We start from the raw sequence: 21,357 nt of genomic DNA, 5'->3' as shown, positions 1-21,357 counted from the left end.
TTTGGCTGGCTTTGCTCTTGGCAGAAATATCAAATTTGGCCTCTAACACGCACAGAAAACTTGCACCCACACTTACAATGCTGTAAATTCAGGCTAAATGTATTAAAGTTAAGGGAGGTGATCTTGGAGACTTAAAGCTGTCATGGGGAAAAGTCGCATCAGGCCTGTGGAGTCAACAGCCTGGCCTGCTGCCACCCTGGGCTCATTTGTAAAGTAGCCCAGAGGGATTTTTTTATGAATGTCCCATTAATGTTAACAGCTAAATCCCTGCCCTGCTCTAAAAACCTCACTCCTGTCTATGTTAGATGCAACATCTTTGTTTAATTTGCTCCCAGAGCTCACCAGCCATATCTTCTGATCATCTTGAAAACCATCCAGCTCCAACCCCCTGCCGTGGGCAGGGACACCTTCCACCAGGATGTGTCTCGCAATCATCACCCCTTTAAGCATAAATTGTTGGCATGTTGGAGGAATCTTAAGAAAAAAGGCAGTTTTCCAAATGTCTCGTTCATTTTTCAGGGTCCCTCAGCCCTCCACTTAATGCCCTATCAGTGGCTACAGGAGAGGACTGGAAACAGCAGGTTAGTGACTATATTTCTCTGAGAGCCTCCTGTTAAGCTCAGCTCAGGAAAAAGCTCTGCCTGTCCAGAACTCGCAGGCACAGTTAGCACCACCTGAACCCCTTTGCAATGTGCTATTTGCAGCCCAGTTGATGCTCGTCCCCCCTGTGTCCTAAGGCAAACAAAACAACCCAGGAGCTCGAAATGCTTAGAGCACAGCCACTCATCCATGCTGTCACCGATGGCTCCTGATGCAACTTTCAGATTATTTCAGCCTGAAAAGGAAAAAATAAAAAAATCTGTGGTCCAACCACATAACAACATGCAGCGTTATCAGGGGAGATACTTCCCTTTCCTTGCTGCTGTGGTCTCTCTCTTGTTACTGGAAGCTCTGCTGTGCCTTACGAGCCACAGCTCATCACTGACAACGAATCTGGGTTACACCAAAACCGAGTCAGAATACTTGGAGGCATGAGCCAAGTGTCCTCAGCTCGCTTGGCTGACCTACGGGGCTGCAGCATGACTTAACCGCGGATGGGATTCCTTCCTAATAAATGCACCACAGGCAGCCTATTGCACACAGCGCAGCGGCAGCCAAGAACTGAGGAGGAATACTTTCTGCGTGAGTATTTAAGGAATCCTGATACTACTTTTGGTTTCAGTCGAAAACTATTTCCTCTCATGAAGTCAGGAGTTCTCACTCGTGGCTGTGCGTGAAACCGGATGCCAGCAGGGAGGGAAGAGCAGCATTTGCATCACTGCGCTCCAGGCAGTGCTGCCACCCGGGTGGTGAAGGGTCGGGGACTCCATCTCTTGCCCATCTTGTGTTAAATCCCTGCTTGCAGCGTGGCTGCCGATGCCCAAGCAGAATGAAAAGCACAACCCCAGCTCTTAATGAGAATGCAGATTCATATTTGTAAGCCATTTCAGGTCATGAACTGTCAGCTTTAGCTCATATCAAGAATGTGCTGAGAATCTGAAACTGGAAAGTAATCAAAGAGAAGCAGAAGAGTGGGCAGCTAGTAAAAGACTAATAACGGCACAGCAGCAACCCTCCTCCTGCAGAAAAACAGAAAGTGTTGTGAAGAACCGGCACAGCTGCAGCAAGAAGTCTTTCAGAAAGCCAGAATGAGTGACACAGCTCCCGGAAAGGGGGACACGGCTGAACGTTGCACAGGACAGCAGCACACGTATTTAGTCACAAACTCAAATGCTGAGCTGTAGCAGATATAGAAAGGAAGGGTTAGGAGGAACAGCAAAAAAAAGTTTTCTGCATTCAGCAGAACTAAGAGAAGAAAGGGAGGCCTGCAGGGGTGTTAGTGTGGGGTTACTTTAGAGCTGCCCTACACCAGAGCAGGCTCAAGACAACACATTCAAGTGCTCACAGCTCTGACTTGCATATGATTGCTTATTTATGTGTGTCCACAGAAGACACAGGGAGCAAGGAGCTTTATCCCATGCTCCATGGGCAAATTATCACAAAATGCTGTTCCGCTGGAGGTTGCAGCAATTGCTAGAAACACCCAGCAAAGAATGGTAACTGGAACAGGGCCAGGCGATGGCTCCCCTGCCACTGAGATGAGTAGCAAGCAGCAGGAGATGCCACGCACCCGAGGGACATCCTGTGCCGGCGCTGCTGCCTCTGCTTGCTCCAAGTGTCTGGGGACGAGCCCAGCCAGGCTGGCATCCCTGCCGCTGTGTGAGGTGCTCCACAGGGGTCAACCAACACCACCACCGTCCGGGGGCACCTGCAGCCCTCACCTCCTGGAAGCCTTCCCACCACAGCTGGGCACCTTCCACATCACAGACATGGATTTCTGTGTCCCTCTTCCCTTTCAGCAAGGATGTCACCCTGCCATGGACCGGGAAAGGAGCAGCCAAACAATTATCCGGGTTGTGCCATGCAAGATTTGTGGTCACCTTCTCTGCTTCACTTGCAGGTGCCAGGACCAGTTCTCCAGAAACCTGATGTGTTTTGTTTTGTGTCCCTCAATTCCCCCCCTTTTTTTTAAATATGTAGGGGTTTTGTTTGTTTGTTTTTGTTTTTTTGTTTGTTTTTTTTTTGCAATTGCTCTATCCATGCTGGAGTAAAAGAGCTCAGCGGGGCCGGTGACCCTGGCCTGCCTGCAGAATTGAGCACTGTGCTGTGGCAAAGAGGTCACCGAGGTTCCAAGAGCCTGTCCCACCTGAGGAATGTTTGATTCAACAGGAATTCCCCACCATTGATGCCAAGAACATAGCATGTGGAAAAACACTTCGCCAACTTTGGCTCCAAAAATACTTCCCGTCTCGTTATCCGTAGAGGCCAATAACTGCTATCTCAAAGAGCCTCTCTGACACACCGAGCCAGCCAGAGCTGGCTCTGACTCACCGAGACCACGCTGGCCCCTCATGGTAACCGGAGCAGGGCCAGGTGATGGCTCCCCTGCCCCTGCGATGAGCAGCAAGCAGCAGGAGATGCCATGCACCCGAAGGACATCCTGTGCTGGCGCTGCTGCCTCTGCTTGCTCCAAGTGGGAAGGAAAGCTTTGTTTGGAGTAGCTGACATTTCGCTTACGTTTCCATTCCTCATGACGACAGTGAGGTTTTTCCGACATGGTGCATGCTCTACCCCTGGCTGATGTTCAGGGCTGAAATAAACAGCAGCAGCCCCGTGCTAGCAGAAGCCTTGCCTCCTCGCTGCTGCACGGTGCCCGGCTGGCTTGCTGCAACCCCAGCCCAGGAGCTGAGCACCACCCCCCTACAAAAAGGACCAGAGCCCTAAATCCCACTTATCCAGCTTATTTCCTCCAAAGCACACAGGTGTTCATAGAAAGGGGAGGCTAACTGAGCTGCCCCACTTGTTCTGGGAGAAGTGCAGGCATAGCAGCACTGGGGGTAAAACCCACCACTAAACTTGGGAAAAGAGTAGGCATTTAGCCTGTGCTAGTAAGGGCACAGTGCTCCTTGTCAAACTCACTCCTTCTAGCTAGAGATGTCTCCAGGTGTGCCAGCACAGCCCGCAGGGCTGCACAGTAGCGATGCCACGCTTCCAGCTGGAGATGCCATCCCTTGGATGGCTGCTTTGACATCAACCTGCTGTGGGCAAGGGCAATGGCAGAGGTTCCGAGGGATGGCTGGGTGCCCGCAGCCCGTGGATTAGTGTGAGGGATGTTTCTCAGTGGTGTTCGCACTTCTGGAGAAGAAAAGATGAGAGAAGGAGGAATCTCTTCTTCAGAAGCGTTCAGGTCTCACGTCAGCACTCGTAGCTGCCTTGTGTTTCCCAAGAACTCAGAGGCTGGGTGCTGAATTGTACAGCAAGCATTGCAGTTTATGTCGGGATACTCAAGGCAAAGTGCTAAGCCCTTATGACTATAATTTGCTGCTTACAAAGGGGTTGAGCTGTTCTGAAAGCCCAGCCCAGATTATGGGTGTCAAATGCTTGAAAATCTGTCCCAGAACTCTTAATCCCGTTTCTGGGCTCTTCACGAATGGAGCCAAGCCATTCTCAGAAGGAAAACTTGGCAAAAGCAGCCCTCCTACACTGTATGAGTAGAAACTGCACTCACAGCTGATACCAGCAGATGCCAGCTGATTCCAGCAGAGCAATTAAAGCCTGTGGCAGCCTCTCTCTGCTCGGGGGGAGTGGTGATAAGGGGGCAGCAGCCAGACACAACAGGTCCCACACCGAGACACACTTCCCTGGCTGCTCACACCTGGGTGGGAGCTGACTGCTCCCCGGCTCCACTTGAACTAAGCTTGCACGTGCCACAGAGCACGTTCCACGGCTGTCCCGAAAGCTGCAGATCATGCATGGGCAGGATCAGTGTGCACAAACACCTTCACCTCTGCAGAACAGGGAGCTCAGCCCTCCTCTCCCAGCAGCAGGACATCAGCACACTGCTAGCGAGGCTGTTCAATAGGGTTGGTCTTTCCCTGTTTGTACTTGCAAGAACAATACTGGCCTGCATGTAGCTTGCTTTTTTATTTTCTTTTTTTTTAATAGTGTCTTCTAACAGCCCTCTTTCAACAGCATACATACTGCCCATCCAAAATAAAGTCTGTTCAGCTGCTGACCCAAAAGACTTCCCCTGCACGGCTAATCCCCAAGGTCCTTTGCTCGTCTCTGAAGGCCAGGCTGTATGCTCCTGACTGGCCTACCCCAGTAAATTATTGGAAAAATAGCAGGCATTTAGCCCATGCTCTTATGACCACGCTGCTTCTTGTAACAATGAGTTTCCTTCATGCTAGGGATATCTTCAGGTCTATCTGCAAGGGAAAATTATTTTCTCATATATTATCTATGCTTAAATTTGACAAAGAGTCTGGCTGATGATGCATGAGATGGAGGAGGATTGAGCTGTTATAGTCTTAGCTGTGTTGCTCAGTAAAACTGGTTGAAGTGGCTAAGAGCTAAGATGGATCTTTGCCATTAACAATCAACTTATCTGATTTACTGCTTGGATAGCAGCAGATGAACTGATTAGAAACATGCTGCACTTGTGGCGTCTCACACATCAGTAAGTGAAATATGAAGTGACAGAAGGGCCTGAGAAGTGTTTGCTGCAGGTAGACACAGCGAGTGCTGCAGCAGAGGACTGGTGCGAGTGTACGGGCACGGTGCTGGGAGCACGCAGGGAGCTGCCAAATTCTCCCAGCCCAGGAGACCTCAGCAGCACCAGGTGTGCAGAGGCGTGCGCTGCAGGACAACCTCTGCTCCAAGGCCACCGCCTTTTCTCTTTAGCTTAGCACCATCTAGAGGGATGCCTCTGCAAAGTCGAGGTGCCGGGACGCACCAGCTGATGGCACACGTTGGGCAAATAACGCCCATCTGACCACGCTGCTTTGGGGGCAGGAGAAACAGCTGGAAAGCAAAGCCACAGAAGGGCAGCTCCCTCCTCCAGCTGTCCTTCCCGTCGGGACAAACACGGGGCCATGCTGCAGCCATCCCCCTCATCCTGGGGAGCTCTTCTGTGAATGGGCAAATGTCCTCCAGAGAGGGGTGGAGGCTGTGGGTTTGGGGCAGGATTTGGGGGGGTTGGCAGGAGGAGGATGCTGGGGGGTATTTTTTTTTTTTTCCCTTTTTTTGACTTTATTTTTTTAATTATAAACCACCTACAGATCTTGCATCACCTATTCCTGCAGGCTGCAACTAATCTGGTGACGCAAGGGGAGCCTTCTAGGCTTGAGAGCCGGCATCTTCCCTCCTGTCCATTCAAGCCCTCTTCTTTCTTCTTTTTCACAAGCACTGCACAGGAGCACATCGGGATGCCTGCTGAGGTAAAGGTGTCTGTGCGGAATTTCAGTTTGCAGCCCCGTGCATCAGAGCTTACTGAAAACTCCTGGCATGAAACACCGGAACCAGACCAAAGGCGAGGTGCAGTGACGTTATCTCCTGTCTATCTCACACCATGATCTTGCACTTTCTTCTGCAGCAGCCCAGGCTGCCGGCTTGCAGCACCTTGACACGCAATACCTGCTTGTCATCAGCCCCATCTCTGACCTTACACAATCCCAAGGCAACGTCATCAAGATCAAAGTCCAGCCAGCCTGATGCTACGAGGAGTGGTTAGTGGGAGATAGGAAGCACATTACCCTGCTCAAAGGGCAAAGCACAGCCTAACAGAACTCACCTGACTTTTGGATTAAGGAAAAAAGTACCGAGAAAGACTAACAGCAAGGTTTGGCTAAGGATGCACAAAACTTGTGTTCCTTTATTAACTGGCTGCAGTGACCCTGGGGACACAGATCACCGCCCTTCCTCCTTGGCAGTGCTTAGGAGGTGTTTGGATGTGGGAAGGATTCCAGAGACACCAAGACCAAGCTGCTGCCTGCGTCTGGTCTGCTAGGGATCGCCCTCACCTTCCCTGTGCATACCAGGACATGTGCAAAGGGGCTTGGGGAGGAAGGACACTCACATGCCAAGAAGTGCCTGCAGTGCTCAGACAGCAGCAGGAAAGAAATATCCCTTAACCAGATGATCTTTACAGCCCCTTCCAACCCAAACCTTCCTTTGCTGCTGCTCCGTACAACCCAAGCGCACACTGCAGCAATCCTCTGTGGCTCAGCTGGGAGGCTGAAGTACAGGACTGACTTCTCCTGCCTCCAACCCATCTCTGCCAGCCCCCAAGCACCAGCAGCTGCTCCTCCTGCCGGCACCAAGCCCGGTCCGCTCAGCCGATGCTCCCAGAGCTTCCTGCTCCCCTGCCCACGCCCCGCTGCACCCACAGGAGCGCGTCACAGAGCAACAGCCCCATTGCCAGCCTGGCAGCAGGAGGAAGGAGGAAGCCGGGCTGCAGAGACACAAAACCACGGCAGAACTGGCTGCGAGAGCGCCAGACAGGCTGACTGGGAAGCTGACTGACGGCTTTGCTGAGCCCGAGAGAAAATGGTTTGAGTAATTATTAACGGTAAGGAAACCTTTCATTTGAGGCGAGAGGGCTTAAGAGGGATTTCTGCATGGTAATACTCTGCATACTTGGTGCTTATGGGAGGAGAAAGGCTGGTGACTGAGTGGTTTGAAGCACAGCCCAGACGCAATCAACTCCCTTCCAGCCTGCTGGATCCACTCCCCCTATTTCCAATCTTACTTTTGGCTGCGACCCACCAGGGGCATGCACAGCCCCCAGCAGATCCTCCTCAGCAGGACTCCTATCTCTCTGGGCTCTGGGCTGTCTGGGGGGGCTTTCAGCATAACCTGAGCTTCACACTGCTGCTGTTTGCTGTTGTTTGCTGACAGTTGTCCCCCCCTCCCCAGCCTGCCGCTATGTGGCCAGGAAGATGGGGACCCTGTGCTGCCAGCAGCCCCAGGAGCCACCACCCAGCCCGGAGCAGGCAGCCCCACGGACAGGCCACCAAAGTAAGTTATTTTGGGGTTAAAAGCTGGGGTGTGTGGCCACGTCCTGATGGAGCATGGTTGTCTCAGAGCAACGTCTCTCTGGGACGATCTTTGTGGCCTCGAATCACCAGACACCAAAACACATGAGCTGGCAGCCAGAGCTCCCCTTCCATGCTGCCAGCCTTCCCCAGCCCCTCCCTGGCCCATTGCAGCCCCCAAAATCCCAGCGGATCAGCAGATCACTCACACAATGCCCCACAAGCAGCCACACACACCCCCCAGCTGCCCCTGATCCACCACCGGGGGCTGCTCCCACATCACCCAGCCACGCTGCTCCAGAGTTAAAGCTCACATCGAAAATGAAATGCTCCCTGAACAGCAGACAGAAGAACCTCAGAGCTCACCGGCACCATTTCAGTGGTCCAGCTGAATCATGCCCAGGTCTCCCTCGGGCAAACAAGCCCAGAGCTGCACCCAGGGGTGACCACCAGGAGCTGAGGCCTGCAGGAGACCAGGCTCTTCCCCCTGCTGTTCTCACACTGCTGCCTAGGGGGCTATAAACCCTCCAGATATCACCTTGCAGTACCACAACATGCAGATCCTTAAGGGAGGAGGAGGGACGTCTCTCACCACTGATGCTTTAATTAAGTGCAAATGAAGGAAAAGCACGACATCAGCCATCTGGCCTGCAGCGGGGACCAGAGCATGGCAGGTGCTTGGGTGTGTTAGTAAGAAGAATCAAACTCCTCCTTTGAGTGTGGTTAAGCTCGTTCCCTGCTGTTAATTGCTGGGTGTTTGTTGCAATCAGGGGAGCTGTGCCAATTAGCACTAACAGAGGGCCCACAGCATCCCCCCCCCAGGTGCTGTGGATGAGGGAGGCTGTGGATGAGGGAGGCTGTGTCCCTCCCTGGGGACACTATATCCTTGAGGACACAGCTTACACAGGAGAGCTGCTCGGTCAGGGCTTGGCTCAGTTCCATCCACTGGGGCAAGGCCCTTGCTGGGGAATGTTGAAGGCAGAGCACTGCCATTCAATGGGGTGATGTTTTTGTGGTGCTTCCATGCTGACCAAAGCTGTGGGCTTCCCAAGTACTGTGAGCAGTACCTCCAGTTGGCTCTGTGCCGCCAGCACAAGCCATGTGCTTGGTCTGTGCCTCCCGAGCAAGGAGCTCTGCGGTGTCCCAGAGCTGCCAGGATACAGCAAGGAACTCACAGATCCCACCAGCTTCTGGTGGGACACAGGGATGATGCAGGGGCACGAGCAGTGTCTAGGACACAGCATGGAAGCTGCTGAGCTTCGTCCTGGGGCCCTGCTGGAGAGCTCTGTGCTAAAACCTGGCCTGACTCCCTGCACTAACCTAGCATGGGTCAGGGCTGCCACCAGCAGGTTTTCCAAGCAGCAGTTCACATCACAGCCATGTCCCTTCGGGAATGATTTTTGTCCATGGCTAATCCTGACCCCCCTCTCCTTTTCCCTGATGCTTGTGCATTTGCAGATGTAAACGCAGTGGTATCGGCACCCCCCCAAGCCACAACCTCACTTTCCATGAACAACGATGTGGCCCAAGACCAGCCCTGCAGGTCCTGAGGGTAACGGCCCTCGTGGTCCTCTCCTGAAGGCCACGAGCTGCCTCCCCACCTGCCTCCTGGAGGAATCTGTGTGCTGGCAATCCTGCAGCTCTGGGATTGGGAAACATCAGAAAAGATCCCTCCTGTACCTGCTCTCGGCACAGAAGCACAACGACAGAGAACATCCCCATGGGTCTCCCTACCAGAAATTTCGAGATGGCAGAAAAGACCAACGTGTACCAGGTGCTCCCGGCACTTCTGGGCCCTGGGGAAGAGCATGAGCCATTGCATTCCACCAGAAAATCAGATTTTTATGCTGTGAAACCAAGCTGTGCTCCCAATGACATCACTCTACGTTCAGACCCCTTCCAAGAAAGTAAAATCAGCTTGGGAGCTGGAATGTGGAGTCCGAGAGCCCAGCCCTGCGGAAATCCCATGATGTTTTGCACACCCTGTGCCCAACAAGCCGGTGACCCAGCACGATGAGCAGCACATGCAGAGCAGAGGGGCTGCAGAGACCACCGCCACATCCCCCCCACCCCCAGCAAACCCCATGCTGTCACAGAGCAATGAAGGCAGAATTGCAAAGCCCACCCCTGTGGGGGCGATTCTGCCTGACCCCCTCCTGTGACAGCCCCAGCTGAGCCAGAAATAAAGATGGATGGAAGGAGGCTGACAGGGAGTGTGGTGGCTTTTTCTGCAGGAGGGAGTTTGCTGTCATTACGGTGTTTGCACAGAGCGATGCCTGGGGCTACAGTGAGGGTGTGATGCTGAGGCTCCCAGGGAAGAGCCTTATCTCTCCATTGCTCCTGATGGAGCGATGTGGGACCAGGAGGAGGGAGCGGAGTCATCCCACACCTCAGGGCAGAGCACCTGGCTCCAGGTCCCCAGCCCCCTGCCTCTTGCTGCCACCGTAGCCCATGGCTCGGCCTTCAGTGCTATAGAATTCCCTGCTACGGTGCCACACGAGGAGATGATGGCATGGGGGGGTGGCCGTGACTGAGGGACGCGCATGCCTCATTCCCCTGATTTTAAAGTCTTTCCTCACTTTGTGTGCACCAGGAGCACCACGTGGAGCTGTGCTCCAGCAATGCAGGAGATGGGATGGGGGGCACCGTGCCTGCCCGGCTGCAGTAAGGCTGGAAACCACAGCCCTAAGGACCTTTTATTCTGATCAGTGCCACGTCCCATGACCATGCTGTGGTCCAAGCTGTGTGGTGAGGTGGCCAGGTGCACACAGTCACAAGAAGCTCTGGGGACAGAGGACACCAGCAACCCTGGCCCATACAGCTCTGCATTCATGGGCTCACCTAAGCACATAACCCCTCGCAGGCTTACAGCCCCTCATTTCATTCCCCATTCCCTCCCATACTCCAAGTGCTGGGGTCTCCTGCTCACCACTGCCTCCTCTCACAGACTGTGTGAAAGCACAGTGGGGGAAAATGAGGAAAGGAAAACCAAAAGGACTCAACCCGTCCCAAAGTGCAGCAGAAAAGGGAGTCTAACAAGAGCCATGCCCCAGGCTGCCCTACAGAGGGCCTTTTTTAAGGCCTAATCCCATGGATTGTCGAACGTCCAGCACCTCATCCCTGAGGAGCTTGCAGAGGTGGCAGTCACTGGGCACTGCCCCAAGCTGGCCCCTGAATGGCAACTTGGACGAGGTCTCAGCCACTGACTTGGCAGCACCTGGCACAGGACAGAGCTCCCTGTCACCAACAATTCATGCCACAATCCAAATCCGGAGCAGACGCCACATTTGTAATGCACAGGTATTCCCTGTCCTTCTTCCAAAGAGCCCATGAACTGCACCACACCAGTGTGGGGCTGCTGTCTCCAGCTGTTCCCTGCTGCTCTCCCAGACCCCTGGGTCACAGCAGGGACCACCCAAGGGTGCTTTGAGCTGCTGCATGATTGTTCCTGGCACCCAAAGCAGCTCCTCCAGGCAGAGTTTGGGGCCAGGCCAGCAGGTTTCTAAGGCAGCAGCTTTCTGATTGCATGTTTATTAGAGTTCCACTCGTTCACCCCGCTAAGTCCAGGATGGGGCTTACAGCCCTCTCCTCTGCTTCTCCTCGCTGCTGTGCGCGGGCAGCCTGTGTTTCGGCTTCCTGCAGCCCCCAGGGGTCACCTGCCCGGGAGGCAGCACTGCTGCGTGCTGAGCGCGGCGCTCTGGATGAACTGGCACAGGCAGGGCACGCTGCTGGGCTCCACGTGCCCGGCTGCTGTGGTCGGGGGGAGCCGGCCGCTGACCAGGAGCCGGACATAGCAGCCACTGAAGATGACCAGGAGCTGCTGGGCCATCACCTGGAACAAGGAGGAGAGGTGTCAGTGTCTACCTGCGTGGGGAGCACACGGGACATTGAACACCATTTGTGCCCTCATTCAAACACCGTCCTTGTCCGAAAGAAGCAGGGCAAGAGCCAATGACAGATATATAACTGCCCCAGATCCCCTTCTGGTCAGCAGTGCTGGCACGCTGTCCCCATGGGACAGTGACGTGAAACGAGCCGCTGCCAACCACCTGGCCCAGCACCACGCTCGGTGCCAGCAGCGAGGCCAGCCCAGGGGCAGGGGGCTGCAGCGGTGGGGTGGTCAGGGCACCAGGCTGCTCAGGGACCCTCCTGCTCTGTCACCAACTCCTGCTGAATTTTTTTATTTTTTTTTTTTTTGCCTGTAGACAGCTGGAGAGCTTCAACCTGCAGGGATGTCACCTGCACCAAATCCACTTAGTAACAGCAAGCAGAAAACTGCAAAATAAATCAAAATCATCTCTTTTGAAGCTTCTTGCTGAGCGGGAATGAGGACACATTTGTCACTCAGCAGGGCACAAGTCTTTGAGGGCACAGACTGTGGAGATGATGAAGGCTCAGCATGGCCAGGCCCAGCCCCAGCCCGGACACAGGCACCAGGTCCCTGCGCAGACCCCGGGGAGAGGTCGGATTCCAAATGGGGACCAGGAGGAAATGTCTGGCCTATAAAAGAGACAGCATCAAGGCCTTAAACATTGACCACCCAGCGCTGCCAGCCCTGGAGGAGGTGTGGGTGAACCTCCAGGTCTGCAGGCATTTCTACCAGGGCAAAAGGAGGTGTCCCCACGGCGGTGTCTGCTGGGACAAGGTTTGGAGGCGAGGTGCCCAGGGAGGCGTTCAGCCCATCGAGGAGGGATATTTCTCCTTACCTCTGGTGGGCCCTCAGGAATGAGGCGGAGCAGCTGGTTGCACATCATGGGCTCCTTCTTGAAGTTCACCCCATTGGATAGGAGAGGGGACTCCTCGCACGAAGCCTCCTCCGCTGCCGGCTCGGGCTGAACCGCTGCCTCCATCACCACGCAGAGCTGGTCCAGGCTGTGCCGCAAGCCCGACTGGGGGAGAGGGAGAGTTTGGGGCAGCAGCAGTGTCCTCAGGACACCACTCAAAGCACCTCATTTGTATCAAAACTATCCTCCCAGGAGTTAAAAAAAAAAAAAAAAAAAAATCATACAGGATTGGCTAAGAGAAGTTGCCAGCACTGGGAGCTGAGAGCCTTCATCCCACAAGGAAAGGTTGGACATGTGTAACATCAGCCCCTTTGTGCAGTGGTTCATTATGGTCAGCCCTCAGCCCGTGCCTGTCGGTTCATCCAGGGAGGTGAGTGGCCATGGGATCTGGGGGGTTGCACCCCCTCACCTCCCTTCCCGTGGCTGTTTCCAGCCAGCAGCGTGTGGATATCCATGCAGCCACAAGGAGGAAGAGACTTTGAGGGACAAGAGGACAAAAACCCCATACAGCTAGCCCAGTGCAGCGTTTAGTTACTCCTCAGGCTATCCCATTTATTTCAGGAGGACAGCTCAAGGTGTCAGCTAGTTCCAACAGCGACACATGCCGTCAGAATTCACCCCTGACTCCTGGCAACTCCTTTAACAAAAGTCACAGTTAATTATCCAGCCACACACAGCTACGCTAAATAAATTCCTACTGACCTGGGCACCAGCAGATGAAGTTTGTCCCCCTCCCAGTTCGCCCAGCTCCCAGTACACAGCAAGGGGCACCCAGAAGGCAACTCCAACATGTGCTTCTCATCACCCACCTCCACCCCACCAAAGCGGGGCCCTAGGGGTGGCCACGTGTTTGTCCCCACAGGCTGTGCCCACTGTCCTTTACCTCCCGTGTCTGCCGCAGCTCCTCGAGGTGGGCTGACAAGGACTGGAGGCAGCGCTCGGGGCTGAAGTGCACAAACCACAGCTGGGACGGGGGTGTTAAGGAAGGGACCTCTCCGCAATGTCCTCCCCAGAGCCCTCACAGAGGGGGCTGGTGCCCAGGGACTGCTCGGGACGCGGTCAGCAGCCAACTGCCATGTCACAGCACTGATTCTAAGCCTGGTCTGGGCTAAGGCAAAACCTCCAGGACTGGCAAACGGGCAGCAGAGCAATGGCAGGGAAGGGGGATGTTTCCCCTCAGCCCAGACCTCCTCGCATACCTCCTGCACCATGGCAGGGACAATTGGGGTGACCCCCGGCCACTGCTCATCACTCAGCTCAATGGCATCGTGTCTGAACAAGCCAGTGAGTCAGGTGAATTAGCCCCCCTAAACTCCTTCCTGCTTCCCTCTGTTTCTGGGGACCCATTCCATTTATTTGTACAAGATTTGCTGTGCTCACTGTACAATGGAGGCACTGCTTGCCAAGAGTCTGCCATGGGGATGCGAGTCCTGCTTCAAGAGCAGCAGCCCCCCGAAGGCAGCCACGTGCTGTCAGCCAAGGGATGCAAGCCCAGTGAGGAAGCCAGAGGGCCGACACAGACCTGGCACACAGCAGGCAGAGGAAGCCTAAACCCGTGGGTCCTTTCTGCTCTCAGGCAGTTCTGGGACATGTGAAGGCTGCGATAGTCCTCACTTACTCAGGTGTGAAACTAAGCTGGGCTGAACGAACATGTAATTCAGGTTCTTCAGCGCTTCCTGCTCATGCTGCACGACCTCACAGCTGCCACTGCTGCTCCTGTGCTCCTCGCTGCTCCTCTCTCTGACCCCATGCTTTGCCTCATTCCCTCTCCATTTGTATTTCATGCTTCTCAGTACCTTGGGGGTGATGCGAGATCCACCAGTGAATCTGGGACAGCATCTCCCACACCTTCCTTTTACACCTTCATGCTGCCTTAAAACACACTTCTTTCCTCTAAACCTTTGACTGGTCCAGAGAAGGCGTCTAAAGAGCAGCAAAAGAAGATCCCTCACCCCTGGCTTCTTCAACCTGCACTTTTGTAAGGTGATGATCAGAAGTGCCTGGCAGCTGGAGACCCGGCTGCCAGGTGCTCACTGCATAAATTAGATTCTCTCATGCCTGAAGGAGGGAGCCTGGGGCTACAAACGACTCTTGAGAGCACTTGGATGCTGTTGGCTGAGCTCCTCTCTGCAAGGCACAGCACAAGCTCCCAGGGAGGGGATTTCTCTGTTGTGTTGTTTTGCCATAGGCACATTGCTGTCACTCTGCTGTTAGTAAGAATCATCATTGTCATGTAAACACAGTACACTTGCAGGAATAATTGTCTGCCCCAAGGACTAATTTCACTTCCCTGTTTTAAACTCTTTATTTCCAGTGGCCTTTGGGTATATCTCAATCCCTACAGACAGGAGAAGAAAAATACCCCACTTCCTATGCCATCCAATAGGAGGAAAAAAAAATCCTAGAAATGCCACCCTCTGGAAATCCTCCCTGATCACCACATCAATAAATACCCTCCCCATCATTAGCTACCCAGCAGGATTATGAGCGATTCACCACAGAAAGGATACTTGTAGGATACTGTGTGGCCCGTCCAGGACATCTGTAATCCCCAGAATTAAACTGTGTTTGATAAAGAATTCATTGACAGCGGCCAGCCTCACATCTGTATTCATATTTATCTATTAAAGAACATAGGAAAAATTAACATCTCTGTGACAAAACCTGGGCCAGCCTACAGCTGCAGACGATCCTGCAGGCTGCTGGATGACCCCAAACACTGTGTCTTTGAAGGGAAGGCAGTGACAGGGCTGTAGCCAGGGCAGGGTTGTCACCAGCCATCAGCATGGCCTTGCCACCCCCAGCTGATGTCTGTGCAGCCAGAGATCTCAGTAAGGGTTACGTGTGTTATGGACAAGATGTGTGAAGTGGATGGGCTTCCAGCATTGTCTCCTCTCTCCCTTCCCCCAGCTATTCCTAAGTGAAGGACAATTCCACGGGTTAGGAGCTGCCTTTTTGTGCTGCACCTGGGGCAAGGTGGCTGCAGAAGCAGGGCAGGAGAAGAGCCCTGCTCTGCTGGTGCTCGCACGGGGCTCCCCACCAGCCGGGGGAGCACAAACCATGCAATGGTTGCTTTTTCTCCTGCAACAGCAGGCACTTCGAGCCAGCTTTCACCTACTTTGTAGGCGTTACGACACCTAACTCTATAATACCCTTGCCTGAACCAGATCTCTGCGCCTGCTCTAAAAATACTCCTACCACCCCCGATAGCCATGTTCGCCATCTGCATCTAGGAGGTGAGCCAGGTCCCAGCACGCTGGTGGGAGGGAACCCTGCTCCCCGCGCTGTGTCCGCACACGAGCCACCTCCTCTCACCTTCCTCTGGCGCCGGTCAAGGACCAGTATCACGACCACGGTGATGGCCACAGCAGCCAGGGTCACCAGCACGCTGGCCTCCCAGTAGCGCCCAAAGGAGCACAGCTGGACTGTGGAGTAAATGTTTGTCCAGAGAGACATGTAGAAGATCTGTGAAAGCCCAGAGAGATGGATGATGCTCAGAAGACTGTGGAAGGGATAAAAGTCAAGGGGAGAAGAAATCCTGCCTTAAATTAATTAAGTAACCTGGGATTTTTCAGAGGGTGAAAAAGGACAGGAGTTCTTTCCAATAACAAATGGAGGAGAAAAGGGCCTAGAAGGACTGAGTGAGCACTAGTTTATGATAAAAAACTACCAATCATTAAAGACAGAGACTGAACTCTTAATGATGATTCATACCTAGGAAGGATTTCAATCCACTTCTTCCATTTAGATAAGAAATGCACTTGCTGAAGCATATTGATAATACTTGTAATAATCCCTCTATTTAGAGAGCTCCTATGTCAGAGCGCTCAAGGTGGTGCAGAGGCTGCTCAATTACAGCAATGCTCAAATGATGGACGGTGACACTGGGCTCAAGGACTATGCTAAAGACTAGCAAATGTGTCCTTTGCATAAAAAACAGCAAAACCGAATTTGTTTGGCCTTCACTTCAGGTGTCAGGCACTGGGCAGAAGATTGCCTAGAAGCAAGTAGGGTACATGCAGCACATCTTGTCACAGCATCCCCTTGCAGTGACACAACTCATTCCTCCCCCTGGCAGTGCCCAAGGCCAGGCTGGACGGGGCTTTGAGCAACCTGGTCTGTCGGGAGGTGTCCCTGCCCATGGCAGGGGGTGGAATTAGATGATCTTTAAGGTCCCCTCCAACCCAAACCACTCTAAGATTTACACAAAACAGGCACCAAAGCCCTCAAAACACTGAGTACAAACTCCTGCGATATTAGTGAAAGGAGAACATGTATATAATGACTACCAAAAAAAAAAAAAAGCATCTAAAATGAAGGAGTCAGTTTTTACCACACCTTCAGCATGCTGGAAAGTAACCTTAAGGTAGCTGCTAGTGGCTGAGGTCTTTGCAGGAGCTTGTTTTGCCAGAAGCAGCAAAGCAAGACTAGACAAACCACCTGGTAGCCTGCATTGCCTGGGCCATTGGTCTGAATGAGCATCAGGACCAGGTCATCTTCATGTTTTTAAAATCAAATTAAAAAGAGCGTGATGGGGTACTACTAGCTCAGCAAATGCTGTTTACCAGCCCACTCCGAGGGGACTACCGGCAAGAGGCTGGGGAAGGCGTCTCGCCCTGTTTTTGGAAACACATCTACGGCAAGCCTGGGAGAAGCCCTTACCACAGCGATGGCGATCTGGAACGCCCTGGAGTTGTAGAACATGTACCGCCTCACTTCGGGCTTCAGGATGGCCTCCTGGATTAACCTCCTCCACTCGTCTGCTGCCACCTGCTCGGGGAACAACCTCAGGTCACCGGCGTGGGGCTCAGAGCCACCAGAACAGGCCTGGTGGGGCCAGGCCCCAGCAAAGCAAAGCAGGCCCCGGGGCACCTTCCCACGCAGTGTACCAGGCTCCATTCCCACCTGTACAGCTGTCACGGGCCAAAAACCTGTGTCCTTGCCTCATTTGCAGTGAGTGATATCTCCCTGGAAAGCGCAGGGAAAGTCAGAAGAGAAAAGCGTGGTTTTATGACAAAGGACAAGGCGAGACAGATTGTCCCGGGATGTTCCAGCACACCGGAGTGCTCTCAAGCAATTCGGCTGAACCTATGCTGAATGGGTTTCTTCACGGAGGTTTAAGCCAAGATCATTACACTTGACTTGAAGTCAGTGAGGAATAGATTGAAATTAAACTGAAACAAGTCACTCTTAAACCAAAAAAAGAATAAAAATAAGAAGTGCCTGTGGTCTGGGTGCAGGTGCAAACGGTGCCAGTCCTGTACCCACTCCTACAGGGCCCCAGGGGAGTGCGGAGCTTACCTGAACCCCAAGGGACTTCAGCTTCTCTGCACAAAGCTCCATGTCGAAGGAGGTGGCCGAGCAGTTATTGTCCATACTGAGCACCATGAGCACCTGCCCATTGGGGGGGTCTGCAAGAGGAACACAGGGCACCCCGACGTGCGTTAACTGGCTGCAGAACCCCCTTGGATATTTCCAAGAGCATCACGAAGAGCTCCAAAAGCAGCCCAGGGGCCTGCTGTCCCCTGTAAGGAAGGCACCTACGACAAGGGAGGAAACCCAAAGCACATTCCAGGGGCGAGCAGTCACAGATAACGTGATGCTCTGACCCTCAGTGGGATAACGCCTTGTCTCGCTGATCCTTAACTGGGAGGACAATGGACTCGAGCTGCTCGGTGCTGGTAACTCTCCCTCAGAGATTCCCCGTTCCTACCCACCCCACCCACTGGGAGGAAACTCCAGCAAACAAACCAAGGCGTTTTCCAACAACCACATTGTCTGGGATGTGCCTGGGCTGTCCCTAAAGCATAATCCCTACAAGCCTCTGGCAACCAGGTCCCTGCTCTAGCATTGGCAGCGCGGCTCTGCTCAGGGCTCCCTGTGATTCCTGGCTTCAGCTAGGGTTAGGATCAGAAATGTAATCTATGGACCCAAGCTGCAGGCAGGAGCCCAGGAAGCGTGAGGACAGCCTGCCCTAGATTTGAGGAGCCGGCAGCTCGGAGCTGAGGCAGAGCAGCCTTGGAGCTGCAGAGCAGAGCTGTGATCTGGCATCCCATCTGGCAGCTACCTAGAGTTTACACAAGCTGAGCTACGCCAAGAGGAAGAGATTGAATCCAAAGAAGTGGCGTGTTCAGATGAGATCATGTTTCATCGACATGTTTCACACAATTTTCCTGCCCCTCTGCAGCTCCAGGGCCAGCCAAGCGTCCCTTGGGTTGCTCCCTGACAACACCTGCTCAGTGCTCTCCACTCAGCTGTGCTGGCTGAAAGGCAGCGCACACTCACCCTTCCCTTCTCTCCTGCTTTCGTCTTCCATCTTCATCATCTCTTCACTGCTCGGGAATGGGAGATGCCAAATAAAATGAGGCAATTGCATTACGAAAGGGCGTGACAGCATCGGCTCCAGAAGGGAAGAGAAGATGCATCTGAAACCTCCAGGATAACAACGTCCTGTTTGTTTGCCGAGCTTAATCTCCTCCAGACACTGAGCCACGGAGGCGGTGAGGATGAAGCAAGAGTGAAAACAAATGGGCTGGGCTCTCCTGTTCCCCACGGCTTTGGTCAAGCTGATTGGCACAAAGCCTATTGGGTGCCAAGCTCAGATACCCCAAACCTGCAGGGAGGCTCAGCTCCTTGACCTCTGCTGGGGTAACAAGCGCTGCTTCACCCACCCAAAAGCTGAGTGCTAAGGAAGTGCTGTGAATTGAGCAAGCAAGAACCTGCTGAGCACAGCACGCAGGTCTCGCTGCAATGGGGCACCCATGGCACTACCTTCTGCCTCCAAACAGCGCTGAACCACGGCTGCAGAGAGGGAGCAAATTGGTACCGGGGAAGAGAGTCCCTTGGAAAGAAAAGCACAGGTCGAGTTTCCCAAAGATTGCTCAACTTTTGAAAGCTGAGAAAAGAGGACTTCAGAGGACCTGGGTTTCAATAGTTAGACGGTCATTCACTCCTAAATATCAGGCTTTCCAAAAAAGTAAAGTGTATCCACCCCCTTCCCCAAACACCAAAACATCCATAAGATTTGCTTACTTTTGCAAACAAGGTGCTGTCAGTGAGCATCGCTGAAAAACCTGCCACCTGCCAATTTAAGGGCACTGCGCTCTGCTCTGCATCTCTCAGCAAGTCCCCAGAGTCACAGAGCAGCCCAGGTTGGAAGAGGACCACAGGAGACCACCCGGTCCAGCCTCGCTCGCTTACCTTTCGCCCACTGCAGGGATCCTTCCTTTAAATCGCTCTTGCAGTAGAAGATGGAGGAAAGGGACCCGTTTTTCTCGATTCCACCAGCTTGGCTTTTATAGGCCATGCTGATAACCTCTCCTTCGGCGACTCTGCGTTGTGTTGTCAGAAGTTCAGCACTTCATCTCCCTCCCTTATCTTTGGCGGCTCAGAAACACCCAGGCAGCAGGCAGCCAGCTTGCTCTTCCTGTTGGGGACCAGGTTGTGAAATCTTCACTCACACTCCCACTGGAGGCTTCCTCGAGATTCTGCTTTCCATGAGCAAGGAGGCATTTTCTAGCCCTGTAAAGAGGAAGGAAAAATGCTCATATCTTGCAGAGAGAGCAATTAAAGGGTAAGAGCACAGAGCCCTTGGGTGCACCCTGCTCTTTGGAGCCTGTGCCCTGTGGATGTTACCGCTGGGCGGGTGGTGGCCAGCCATGAGTGCAGCATGCACAGGCTCTCCTTTTGCTTGAAATATTTCTTTTTTTGCTGCCACTAGGTGAAAAAGGTATCTCCAGGTATTCCTTAAATTATTCCAACGTCCTTAAATATTCACACTTTGCAAAGAATCAGCCACGCAATAGAAAGGGCTTCTCTTTGTGAGGGCAGAGTGGGGAATTCCCCGGCAGTCAGCGCAGGAAACACGCACGCACCTGCGCAGGGACGAGCAGCCCTGCTCAGCCAACAGCAGCTCTTTGGCACACTCTGCTCGTCTCTGCCACCCTCCTCTGCTCCCCGCCGTGCCCACGGGTTTTTGGTGTGAATGCTGCTGACGTGGGGCTGCAGCCGCCAGGAGCTGCGGGTGGCTGTTCAAACCCAGGGCGTGCAACTCCAAAGTTTAATCACCTTCCTTTCAGGCAGATCATCTGCATCCCTGCTGGCTCTCCAGAGCTCTTGTTTTGTTTTAACCTCAGCTCCTGCGTTGCTTTTGCACTGGGAGCCTGGTTTGAAGGTCCCTCGTGGATCTCAACAGCTCTCCTTTGAAAGGGATCGCTTCGCTTTCTTTACCGGTGGCTGTTGCTGCAATCACCCCCTTGCACAAAGCCAGGAGAGTCACCAGTGAAGGACTGACAGACAGGAAACTGAGGCAAGGGGAGCCGCACAAAAGGTTCAGATGGTTGCAGAAAACCTGCAAAGGGCTGGAAACTCAGCACACAAAGCAGCCAAGCCCTGGTGCAGGAGGTGCGTATTGTGCCCGTGTGCCTGGGATGGCCGCGGCACCTGCTCTGAGCGCTGGCTGCTCCCACGTTTTTACAGTTTTACTCCAGAATGAGTCTGCTGCACGGCCAGTCCCTGTGCAACAGCCCCTGGTGAGGCACCCACAGTGGATCACACTGCTCTGCAGCGCGCTTTCCTCACAGAGCACAGGCAGATATGTTACCCTGCACATCCCCAAGCACTGAAAGTGAACTCAGGGAATGTCACTTCCTTCCCCTTGGCCTTCAATCCATTCAGTTCAGTGTCAAACAGAAGGGAAAATGAAAAACAAGACAAAATAAAAAATAAAAAAAAAGGAGAGAGCGAGAAAACAGGAGACAAAAAGAAACCCTAATTAAAACCTGCCACCTTGCTCTCGTTGTGTTACGTTAGTGATGAAGCAAGGCTCTGTGCCTCGGACACCTTGGGAGCACCGAGTCCCACAGCAGCCCCCAGGAGCTGCCAGCGACTGGTGCCACAGGGCCAGGGCAGCTCACTCCAGGGCCCGCTGAGCCTTCCCCAGCACGGGCAAGCCCCAAAACAACAGAAGCTTTGTTTTACACCAGTCGTGCACTATAGACCTCGTTTGGCTCCATTGCCTTTCACTGCAGAATGACTGCCTCTGCGGGGAAGGTTGGTCCCCCCACGTCTTCCCCTGTGCTAACCTGAGGGGTATCCTTACCTCCTGCACTCTTATTTTCTGTGCAAAGCCATTCCCTTTGCCTCCTTCATCCTAAGGA

General features: G+C 53.5%; 1 protein-coding gene and 1 long non-coding RNA gene across 2 annotated transcripts; one reads left to right on the top strand and one right to left on the bottom strand.

Moving 5' to 3' along the window:
* Nucleotides 1-6,809: 6,809 nt before the first annotated feature.
* On the top strand, nt 6,810-9,519 carry LOC311217329. Its single transcript, XR_014619022.1, has 3 exons — nt 6,810-6,949; nt 7,297-7,398; nt 8,874-9,519. It is a non-coding gene; the product is annotated as an uncharacterized lncRNA (long non-coding RNA).
* Nucleotides 9,520-11,003: 1,484 nt separating this feature from the next.
* TMEM268 (transmembrane protein 268) lies at nt 11,004-19,505 on the bottom strand (the record flags this gene model as incomplete). The annotated part of the gene is made up of 8 exons (XM_084298782.1): nt 11,004-11,247; nt 12,122-12,304; nt 13,083-13,163; nt 14,710-14,820; nt 15,515-15,664; nt 16,862-16,969; nt 17,501-17,610; nt 19,400-19,505. 8 exons carry the CDS (start codon nt 19,503-19,505, stop codon nt 11,068-11,070), a joined length of 1,029 nt encoding a protein of 342 aa, XP_084154908.1. The 3' UTR covers nt 11,004-11,067.
* Between the last annotated feature and the right edge of the window lie 1,852 nt (nt 19,506-21,357).

Source organism: Netta rufina (assembly GCF_964035555.1).
Source record: "Netta rufina genome assembly, chromosome: 20".
Classification (NCBI taxonomy): Eukaryota; Metazoa; Chordata; class Aves; order Anseriformes; family Anatidae; genus Netta; species Netta rufina.
Note: the sequence above shows the minus strand (reverse complement) of the source record. Positions and strands in the feature narration are given on the sequence as shown.